This window comes from Oryzias melastigma, linkage group LG13 (genome assembly GCF_002922805.2).
Source record: "Oryzias melastigma strain HK-1 linkage group LG13, ASM292280v2, whole genome shotgun sequence".
NCBI lineage: Eukaryota > Metazoa > Chordata > Actinopteri > Beloniformes > Adrianichthyidae > Oryzias > Oryzias melastigma.
In genome coordinates, this window is record NC_050524.1 from 18,758,875 (window position 1) to 18,770,983 (window position 12,109).

At 37.8% G+C, this 12,109-nt stretch overlaps 1 protein-coding gene across 1 annotated transcript in view; it reads right to left on the reverse strand.

Annotated features, from left to right (window-relative positions):
- Window positions 1-9,190, reverse strand: part of vps53 (VPS53 subunit of GARP complex) — a 36,245-nt gene extending 27,055 nt beyond the window's left edge. Inside the window, exons 1-4 of the mRNA XM_024277413.2 lie at window positions 9,001-9,190; window positions 8,582-8,662; window positions 6,686-6,735; window positions 6,525-6,591 (exon numbers count right to left, since the gene is read on the reverse strand). Coding sequence (XP_024133181.2) covers window positions 6,525-6,591; window positions 6,686-6,735; window positions 8,582-8,662; window positions 9,001-9,174 — 372 coding nt within the window. The 5' untranslated portion in view covers window positions 9,175-9,190. The remainder of the gene's footprint in view (window positions 1-6,524; window positions 6,592-6,685; window positions 6,736-8,581; window positions 8,663-9,000) is intronic.
- Between the last annotated feature and the right edge of the window lie 2,919 nt (window positions 9,191-12,109).

Below are 12,109 nucleotides of genomic sequence, written 5' to 3' on the forward strand. Positions count from 1 at the left end.
GAATGAGGTGTGAATGAATAATGGATATACAATGTAAGCGCTTTGAGCGTCTGGAAAAGCGCCGATAAATCCAATCCATTATTATTATAGATGACAAATGAAGACAATTCAGTCGCCATTTTGGAACCAGACATTCTCACTAAGCAATGCTTGGTCCGTGTCGGTCTAAGTCTACATTTATTTGGCAACCACTTTCTCTAATTTGGAGTGAGCATGCTCGAAGGCCACAATGTTCAACAAGCTGGTGTGCGTCAAAGAGTGGCGCGCAGGCGGTGGGTGCAAAAGAGGGGAGGGGGCCATCGTTTGCGGCTCAGAGGTTGTGGAGCTCTGATTTAATAGGAACAATCAGCAAGCCAAAAAAAGACACTCAAAACATCAATTTTTGACGCAGAGGTCTTACCCATACTTCAATAGATGACTTGGGAATGAAATGTATGCATTATTTTTATAACGAAAGTACAGAAATTGGCACTGATTAGGAACCAAAACCAAAGAACTGCATAAGACCCAATCGGTGCCCAACCCTATATACAGTCAATGGCTTGCCCAACACAAGAGGCTTTCTGGTAAATGGTAAATGGCGTATATAGACCCATTCACGCACACATTCACACACTGGTGGAGGCTCCGCTGCCGAACACTGGCGCCAACCTCCCACCAGAGGCAATTCGGAGTTGGGTGTCATACCCAAGGACACTTCGACACATGGGCGGGCATGGCGGGAGTCGAACCCGCTCGCTTCCGATCAGGAGTTGACCGCCCTACCGCTGCACCACGGCCGCCCCGTGGTGGACAGGACAAGTTAAAATAAATAAATATTGGTATTGATACTTTTATATCAACAACACATTATCAGCATGTCTGTATAATACACCACACTAATTGCTTATCTAAACGACAGGTTAACATTTCATCTAACACTGACTTAATGTCCAAGCCACGAGGCCAAGCTCAGCATAAAAGGTCGCCATCATAAAGGTTAAAGAATATCATTAGAAGCTTTTATGATCTCATAAGCATTAAAGACAGTTAAGACTGTGGGATGACTAAAGAGCTCTTCTACAAGTTCTCCATTATCTGACATGGCAGCTGTTCTTTGATAGTCCTAAAAACAGAGACTGCCCTGACACATAATGACAGGCTAATTGGCTCCACTTGGCCTGTTGCTGTTGTGGCACTGCAGATACGACTCTGGCTCCTCTGAAACTCCGCGGCACACATGCACAGCAGGAATGCTAACAGCTGGCACCAGCTGTCCCTGGAATTTATCACTTTCACAGGCACCTCTAAGGAAACACACATACTGCTCTGTTGCATGCGCGGAAACATACACGCGCTCTGACAGAAAAGCGTTAATTTCTCTGCGTGATTGATGGGGGCGGCCGTGGTGCAGCGGTAGGGCGGTCGACCCTTGATCGGAAGATTGCTCGTTCGATTCCTGCCTTGCGCGCCCATGTGTTGAAGTGTCCTTGGGCAATAAACTGAACTCCACATTGCCTCTGGTGGTTATAGGTTGGCGCCAGTATGTCACTGGGGGAAAGCGACTGTGACTGTAAAGCACTTTGGGTCTTCAAGGAAGGTAGAACAGAACTATACAAGTACATGCCACTTCCTGGTAAAGCTGAGACATGGTCCTGATAATCTTAAAGAAGTGTTTTTGTAAATTAAATTGACTAAATATGCCGTCTTCAGGAGTTTTAAAGGCATTTTCTAATGGTAAGAAATTGTTTTAATTGAAATTAATTTTTAACTTCCCCTTTTGGCTTTTCAGTAATCTGGAGATGATTTGCATTTAGCCAGAAACATTGAATTGCTGTTTCTGTTCATTGCAAACCAGAGGCACCCATACATTGGGTTGATAATCGTTGTATCCACCATAGAATTTAAAATACAAATCTGTAATGGTGTGAGAATATTAGTTAACTCTTGAAAATACAACACTTACTGAAATGGTTGGCAGGGCAAAGTAAAGTGAACATTTTTTTACCCGTGGCAGGTCAGCCCAACAGCCAATCAAGAGACCTTCCCCCAACCAGTTAGTATTTTGAAATCTAACTAAGTCAGAGACACACACTTACCACAGCTGTTATAAACATAAATTAAAGCGGTAAACTCAAAAAAGCTGCATGTTGATTTATTTTTGAAGTCGGACTTTAAGGACCACCAGGGCTGGCAAACCCTGGACTTCAAGAGTCAAAACCCTGCCTTTTTCCCAGTTCTCCCTGCTCAGATTAGCTGATTCTAAGGCTATGTTGATAAAATTGATTAATCGATCTAAATTGATCTCAGCTTAATACATCAAAAATCAACCATAAAAGTAAAGATCAATTTAACGCATAATGCTGAAGTCCGTTAGCTTGATGCTAATGTATACGTAATGAGATATCCCATAGGACAGCTAATGCTAACACTAAGTAGACCTAAACATACATCGCTGACTAAATGAACATCTTTATTTACTCAAAGGCATGAATTTTCTAAACCCTTTTAAAGAAACATTTATTCAAAGTAACCGTTTGTTGTCTACAGCACTGTTTTTGCTCTTCTTCTTCTTCTGGAATAAGGTGTAATGCTATAGCGTGATTGCCACCTAGTGGGCAAATTAAACCCCCTCCCAGGAGAGGCAGAACAATTGTTGGAGCTTCTCTCTTTAAGAAACCATGTAACACTGTATGGTTTAAACAATCTTGTTATAATTTCACTAATACATTTACAGTATGTAAACTGTATCAGATTAATACGAAAATCTTCCAAACATATATATAGATTATTAATGTATTTCTAACCAAATGTGTAACAGTGTCAACTCAAAATTGATTTGAATCCAATCGAGAGGATCAAAAGAATAATAAATCGATCCAGACTCTGGTGAATCAAACTGAATCGATTCTGGAAATTATTGACAATATCCAACACTAGCTGATTAAAGTGATTTCAATGTCTGATTGACTAAACACACCTGATTTAGATAGCCATTCCTGGGAAAGCTGGAAAACAGGAAAGGTTGTGGTTCTTGAGGACAGGACCTTTTACTGCTCCCTTCATGAGAGATACTAAAACATTTGATATTTTTAGAAAGGCCTTTAAACTCCAGAACGGAACATGGGTTTGGTGCACACTTTATAGCACAAACGCTTTCAATTGATTACAAAAATAAACCCAAACCCAGGAGAAATTGCTGAGAAAACAAAAGATGAGAAGAAGCCAGAACCTCCAAAGAGCAATCATCAGTTATGCAGTCTTAGCTGAGTCAATCTGGCTCACTGTCGAGAGCTCATTTCCTGTATTTAGCTTCAAGGAAAGCTCAGACGACCACTGCCCAGCAGCTGCCTCCACGCCAGAGATGTTATCTGCACTCACACGAACCATTGTATCTCTGACATGAATTAAGAAACGCACAATCCAGGGCCGCTTTAAACAGTTTACACAAGAAGCAGGGTAGACGTGAGTGGAGAGTTTTAAAGTGGCGGGCACATTAAATTGTACTTCAGCTTTTTAAGCTTAAAACTACAGTAAACTCAATCAACTAAACAGCTATATTAACATCTGGAACGTCGCTGGCCTCTAAGCCTCTGTGTAAACAGGTTTGAGGAGAAGAGAACTGCCCAGAGAAACACTCTGTACGTTACAATGTTAACAAAAGTAAAGATTTTAAAGACACAAAGCTGACACTCAATACTTTTAGAACTGCACCACTATAAAAGAGCAATATGATGAGATGTCACCAGTGGGCCAAATTTTAAAAACTAATGGAATGTAGACACATTCTAGTAATTGTTGCCCTTTTAGAAATGACTTATGCAGACATTCTCACTAGATATAGAAACCTTATAGGGGTGAGAATCTTGAAGCACATCACTATTTGATTTGATTATTCAATAGCCAATGATTCAATTATGAAACGATTATCAATGCAGCTTTCATTGTGGCTTCCAGTCATTATCTGAGTTTGAGGACATGAGATTCTAGCCGCTAGTCTTTGGTTATTAAATGAACAGTTATTGTGAAGTTTGATTCTGTGGGGGTTGAAGCCAGAGTGTCACATGTTTATGATATGCTGTTGGCTTTCACAACTGCTGCCATGACTTCTCAGTATATAGTGCTGTGATGACTGTGTTGGTGAACACGCGATGATGTATCTCGACTCTTAACATATGGAGGAGTGTTTGGAAGCCCTCATTCTCCGGCATAGAATACGGACTCAAGTCCTTTTCTATAAAATCTTTGATTGACTTTGTTATTCGCTTAACCTTTTCCAAGGACGGCGGTACAGTTTTTGGCCGTGGGAGTGGTCGCAGCAGAACTTGTTAAAGCCACACTCCCACCAGTAGCACCCAAACAGTTTCTATCCTCCTCCAGATAGAACCATACGATGTGATTTTGCCAATTTGTTGTGTTCCTTACATATTTAACTTTTATCTAAAGCCAATTGGCCGTTGACACAGTAATTGGGCTAGTCGTATGACACAATCCGCAAAGTCAGTCATTTTTGTGCGCTCTTCAAAAAAAGTTTGAGTCTTACTTTTACTTTAAATTATATTATTTTTTTCAATTATCAATTGTTTAAAATTCCGATTGTTTATGGATTATAATCAATGCATCTAATAATTTTTTATCCCATTTCTACAACCTGTGAGTCATGACATGTAAAAGCTTGGCTTTTTATAACAGGGTGAACACTGGAATTTTGTTTTCTTCATTGCATTCCAAGATGCTCCCAAAGCCACAACTCAGGAAACTTTGGTGTACTCAGACTGGAAAAGTCTGCTTAATTTGGTCCGAATCGAGTCCTGAACCTTGAGTTTGGTCTGCATTCAGACTGCCTTTCAACGGGACATTTCTGTTAAGAACCAAAGCTTGTAAACAAACCACATGACTAAATAGCTCTTCAGTCAATGGTCAGGAATTTTGTGGGCGGGGCAAAGCAACGAGAACAAGAATAATGGAAGTCTTGAGCTTTGCAATCCTTGTCGAGATAGTTCAACTTATTTAAACTTATATTTCACTGAACAATTTTGAATGTCTGTATCAACGTCTTTGCGGCTCATAAATTGCTTTTCTTTCTCCCTACTCTGTTTACATCCCATAATGCCCAGCTACAGTGACCTTTTTGCAGTTGTTCCTCTCCAAGCACGGAGTCTATTCAGACTGTGGAAACTCAGGCAAACCGAAAATCAGTCCGATTGGAAACAAAACCGAGACAACTTTGAAAAATGGGTCCTAGAGTGATTCCTGATCCCGGACCAGAGTCCACTTAGGTGTATTTAGACTCAATGTTTGTTCCAAATTATCTATAGTAACAAACGCTTCACTTTAAGTGAACCAAATGTGTCCAGTCTGAATACACCCTTAAATAGGAGGTGAAAAAAAAATCAAATATAGACAAAGAATTAAACTTAGAAAATATATATATATATATCAACACTTGTTTTGTTCCTCTTAGTGAGATCACCAAGATATTTCCACACTCTCGGGCTACATGCATATTAGTGTCTGCTCTACCAAAAGGGGAAAAAAATGAAGGGAAATTGTTCTCCAGACTTTCTCCACTTTCTCTTTTTAACTCATGTCATCTCTCTCCATAAATAATACCAACGCGGGGCTCAAATTGAGTTCAGCCACCAGCAGAAATGACTAAGCTGCTGATCCCCGTAGTTTTGCTCCGTTGATGTCTGTTTCAATCGTCTCCTTGAAATAAACACCTCTCCATCTTTTCCATCTGCAGAAGAGATTTTTCCCCCCCTGGAAATGCTGAAACGGCTCTGTGGGGTTGGAAAACAACCTTAAAAAATGATAGTGTGTGACTGTTTTCATGTTATTGGTCTGGAAGGGATTAAGTAAACAAATGGTGGACAGTGGAAACAAGTGGGAAAGATGGTCCCGCCAAGCCAAAGAGCCAGAGAACAATACATGTTAATTATCTTAGCTGGTCAGAAAACTCTTGCTTTGGCCAGAAAGTACATGTCCTTGAACAAGCCGAGTCCAGGACTAAAGTGAGGAAGCTGCTTCTTTGTAATGGGCGCTCATAAAATAAAGCAGGCCTACAGGAATTTACATGGAGGAAGAGTCCATTTCACAGACAAGTCTTCAGTAAAGAGGCAGTTTGAGCTGAGGGAGCAGATCTGAGTCATCTTGTCCTTTTCTGTGGAAGCTAAATGGAGACAGGAAAGAGCAGGAAAGGAGCGGGCCTGTGTGAGTCGCTTACAACCAACAACACTGCTCTAATTTAAGGAAAAGATCCCAGCCTTTCAGCACTGCTACAATAAACTGCATAATAAGAAGAAGGTGCTGCTAATGTCAGAACGAAGACAGAAAATATCTGAAGGCGATCTGTCGTTGCTGGATGTAGGACATATATTTATCAAGCTGTTGAACTGTTCCTTCCCTTTTTCCACCTGTTTAGTTCAAATAACACAAAACTATTGAGGCACAAACAGCAAATGTTTTCATATTCTGATAGAAAAACTGCACATTGATGAAAAGCTAATGTGTGTTTAAAAAAAGTATCATTTAGTTGTGCTCACCTGTCTACCATCTTGACCCACATTGGTCTGCCCCCTCACCACCGTCCTGATGTTGTCGTCGAGGCGACTGTTAAATTTGAGAAAAAAAAAGCTTTCATTAAGTCAACTGAAAGTGAGAATCCAAAAAACATAAAACTGTGAATTTCATAAGAGGAGCTCACCGAATTTTTAGGCGGATTTTGTTTACCACGTCGTCTATATTGGCCAGGGACTGATGGGAAGAAAAACATTGATGAAACATAAAAGAGCATCTTTAATCAAGCTTTCTGAGAGTCATGTTTGAATTTCAGTTTAAGAAAAACAAGAAAAAAAAGAGAGGAGTATAACATTCTGATATATTTTGGGGGTTTCTAGTTTTCCAAAACAATACAGAAGCATATTTTTAATTCTATTGGATCTAATAGAATAAAAAACACAGAACATTGGGTTACAGTGACCCCTTATGGAGATGAAAAACACTCCCACGAAAGGCATTCGTTATGAAATGATTGCCCTTTTATTTTGTTTAATTGCTAAAGTGTTCTGTTAAATTAAGGAAAATTTCCCTCTTGGGTTCTTTTCTTTGTTTGTATTCCTTTAAATGTTGCTACATCTTAAAACAAATCTCCAGACAAGTTTTTACATGTCATCTTGTCATTTAATTTCAGTGTACACAATAAAATCACAACACTACAGCCACTAATTAACACAAGTCGGTTAAAATTTTTAAAAATTGAAGTTTAACTCTAACTCGTCTTGGACTGCAGAAGTTACACTTATCATTTCTGTCAGGTATGAATTTAAAAAACGATGTGTGTTAACATGTCTTTTTTTTTTTTTAGTTGAGTGACGCATACGACCCTACAGTAGATCTTTATTAATAAAGCTATAAATTTAGAAGAATATTATTTGTACTACATTCCTAATTCAATTTTTAATTATGTATTTTACATTTTTTGTTACATTACTTTTCATTTCCAAAAAATAACAGAAACAAAAGATTTTGGACATATTCTTATACAAAGGAAATGAAAGGGAACTGAGAGAAAAAAATTGCTTTTTAGCCTTTTTTTAAAGTCTTAATTCTTTGGGTAAAACATATTTTTATCTATATACATTTCTGCAATATAGGTATGTTTGGAGTTGCATAAAAGTATGCTGTGAAGAATAACCCAGTCACTGGCAAGTGTGTGTCTTCTCTCAAAGTTTGGTACGTTGATTTGATTTTTGAAAACCTTTCCTTTTTAACAAGTTTAAAAATAAAAATGATTTAGCTTCTTTAGCTGATTGTTTTAGATTGTTCCACATCTTGACTCCTTGAATTGAAAAACATCTTTGTTTTTCTTCTGAGTTTTTGCCATAAGACAATCTCACATCCTATTGAATTATAAGTAATTTTTCTTGTTTTTTTTTTTAAATCTTTTTATTGTCTGGTAGACAATTCTTCTGTGGTTTAAGCATTCATTTTATAATACTTAGAACATTCAATTAAACCTTTACATCTCTGTGTTTTTAAGTCACAGAATTGAATGGATCTCTTTAATTACTGCCAAAGATCAATCTTATTTTTTTGTTGACTAAAAATTGGACTTCAGCATGCTTCAAATGCATTCCCACAAATTTCAATAAAGTACTTTTGACATGGAACAAACAAGAAGTTATAGTAAATACTGAGCATTGTTATCCAGAGATGACTGAACTTTAAATTGTGTTGGCTATTTTTGCTTTCAAATTATTGATCTGGGATTTCCAAGTAATGTCCTCATCAATGATCACATCCAGAATTTTAACTTCCTTCACTTTGAATACCATCTAGGAACATTTTGGTGTGTGTGTCGGTTACTAAATATCATGATGGAGAGTTATTTTTTCTTTTTAGCAGTTTAGTGATAAGTTATTTACTTCAAATCATTACAAAAAGACTAATTAAACCCAGAAGTTTTGAAATGGCTGCCAAAAGTTGATCCTTCTCATTACGAAACTTAAAAAAACCCAATACATTTTTCCCCTCAGTAGTAATCTTTTGAATGGCCAAATGATTTCTGAACTGACAGATGATTATTTCAAATCTATCGTACCTGTTCAGTGGGAAAGAGCGTGTTGATGTATTCCACAGCATTGAAATCCGTTCTGTCCAGGGGGTCCTGACTGGGAAAAACCTAAAACAAAAGCATCAACTGGTGTTAAGTTTAAAGATGATGAAAATGTAGATAAACTAAGCGACGTGTCTCTGTCCTGCCTACCGAGCATCATCAGACCTGAAGGAATATATACGATAAACGTAACTTAAAACTCTACATAGTTCATAAATTAATCAAAAAATATTGAAATAGTTTCGTAAAAAAGAAGTCTGGGTAACAAAAACCTAAAATGTTCAGATTAGGACGTCTAGACATAAACACAGAAAAGCAAATAGAAGGGTTAGCCGGTTAGCGTTAGCAATAGAATTAAACGTGCATGGGCTGTTTACGCTATAAAAACCGAGGCTAATCCGTACCTGCTCAATGGCTAGCTGCACCTCAGGAGTCAGATGCAAAATAGCCTCCAAATCTTCCGTAAGTTCAAATTCTTCTTCCTCCATCATCGTCAAAACAAAACCAAACCTCTTCACGTTGTCACTTCCTGGTGAGGAGGTTTCTGGGATCGTGGTCACGTGACGCTCGCGATGCATTTGTGACCGTCGAAAATCAGAAAGACTGTAGCAGAATCATAGCACATAAATTACATTTTAAATTCTTATTACAGATAAATAATTGTACAAGTGACATTTAAAAAAAACTGTAATTTCATATAGGTAAAAAAAAAGTTGCAAAAAAGAGGAATTTGCTAAGAAAAGAGGGAAAGGGACAATAAAAAGTGGTAGATGAAGGAAATAAAACGAGAAGGTAAAAATAGAAATAGTACGAGTGTTAAATTTTCCCTTCAACTTTATTTGTAAAATCTTTCCCAGTGGTCTTTTAAGTAAGATTATGCCACTTTAAGTCAAAACCAAAAAGCCTGTGTTGTTTTGTAGGACATAGTTTCTGCAGAGCGGCGGGAGTTAATCAGAAATTCGTCTCTTAATTGTGGGCTGGACTGTTGTTGCAGAAATAAGAATCCACCAGTAGCCTATCCTATCATCACTTTGCTTACACTCTTCCGTGCTCCCTTACAGCCTCTCGCAACCTCAAGCTAGCACTAGCAGTGCAACAAAATACTGAGCAATATCGGAGCTACCCAGTCGCACAGTTTTGAAGCCAATAACCCGTTAACACCTAAGGCGTCATCGGTGACACAAATTCTTTAACATACTGTAACTTTTTAACTGTTAACACAATCAACGTCATTCTGCGTTGGCTCGCTCTGCTTTCCTCCTTCAGAATCTACTGTTGTGTTGATCGTGTTAACAATTAAAAAAATAATAATAACAAATACAGTAAATCAAAGAGCATAAACACTGGAGCTCCGGTTTTAAAGGGTCAAACATTTTTTTTACAGTCTCCACCTGCACACCACCTGGTGGACAACATGTGACTTCATACATTTTAACCCATGAAACTGTCCCACCTCCTGCGAATCTTTCCTTCCCTACTGTGTTTAAGACCTATTATCAAACAGTCTGTTGAAATGAGTAGGATTATCTGATAAAGAAGGACAATTGGATATTCATAACTATCATTTTCTGTTATGGATATATCGTTAGATTACCAGCTCAGACGTTGCCCGGTCAAACAATGTCTGCGTCAGGTGCTGAGGAACCATCGCACCCTGATGGACAGTGGGCTACTGGAACAAGACAGAAAGGGACTAGATTTGAGAAAAACGTTCAGTATGAATGCTTATTCTTGAGTAATCCTACTCATAAAGGTGACAGATAATATGGTGTGGATGGATGCTTTGAAACTCAAAATCAAGGCTAACTGCCAAGCAACTAGTAGCTCAATGTCCCAACATCCACACACACCAACTGCTTTCTCAACTTAAGATTGAAGAAACAAATACAACACAATGGGAGAGCCAGAACACCAGGTCAGAGAGAAGGATGTATTGAACTCCCTACCAGAAATTGGGAACTCTGCCCCAATAAATACCATTACACCGAGCAAGGCAGCAACTGACCTGAAGGATAAAATAATGGCTAGAATGAACACCAAGCAACTCGATATTTCTTATGTTGAATATTTAAAAAACATGGGAGCACACAAAATTTCCTGACAAGGCTGGCTGATTAATTCTGGTTGGAGAAAAAAATGCAAATATTTTAGCCTTGTGGCTTTCATCAGAGCATAAATAAATGTGCAAGTGAATGCATCTATACACAAGAATGAGAAATTGATTAGCCTAAAAGGTCATGATATTTAACTTCCTGGGTTCATATTTGTCTTTTTACTGTTTACTAATGCGAGTATAAAAAAAAAACACTTTTAGTGCGTAAGACATGGGGCTGAATTGCATTTTAAATACATTTTTTATTTAATCTCAGACTTGGTTGAACAGTTTTATTTTTTGGGAAGTGTTTCCTATTTAGACCATGCAAATATTTACTTGGTGTTTGGATAGCACTTCTAAATGGTCTATTGAAACACTGCATTTTAGGTTGTTATCAATGTTAAGGCAACACTTAATTTTATTTCATTTATCAAATGCATTTGCTGCATCTTATGGGAATAATTTACTTAAACTGCTTCAATAAACAGCTTTCAGTAATGAATACATGTAACCATGCAGCATTGACAGTAGCAGATCTTGCCTAACAAAGAAACATAATGCAGCATCAAATGATTTGGTCCACATGGTGAGTAAATTCCTTAACCTGTTCATAAGCATTTCTGCATTAAACTTTATTAGAGGCTGAACATAACAATCCTAAATCAAGAAACACTCCTGACTTAGTGTTATTAATATTTTAATAGACCATCCCAAGTCCCTAAAGAAAAGTAAATCTAAGCATTTCTGCATTTCCTAGTTTACAGTTGCTAATAAAAGCATTGTTATGACAAAGATACTAAGTCAGTGATTCTCTGCTGCTGAGTCAGTGGTGTGCACAACAGCAAAAAAGTTCAACCTGAATCATCAGCTCACTGTTGCTATAAACAGTAAAATCTCTTGAGGATGCAATGACATGTTATGCTAGAAAGCCTGTATCTTCCTTTGTGTCAAGTTCTTTTAGAGGTATTAGAGGTAAATTGTCAAAATTATTTTTCTGATTGGAAAGGTGTATCTGAACAACAATTATTAACTAAGCAGATTAGTATTTTTTGCACAAAAAATACCGCTTTGTGCACAGAGGTTAGCATTTTGTATGCACAAGTTAGAATTTTTATGTGCATGTTAGTAGTTGGTAAGCTAGCATTTTTCTTACCCACAAGTTAGCAGCCTATCTTGACCACACAAGTTAATATTTTGTGTGTATAAGATGGTATCTTGAACGCGCACGTTAGCATTTTATGGGAACATGTTAGCATTTTGTGCACATAAATTAGGATGTTGTGAGCGCAAGTTAGTATCCAGAGTGCACAAGTTAGCATTTTATGTGAACATGTTTAGAATTTTGTGCACAGAGGCTAGCATTTTGTATGCAAAAGTTAGTATTTGATGTGCACGTTAGTAGTTAGAAAGTTTGCATT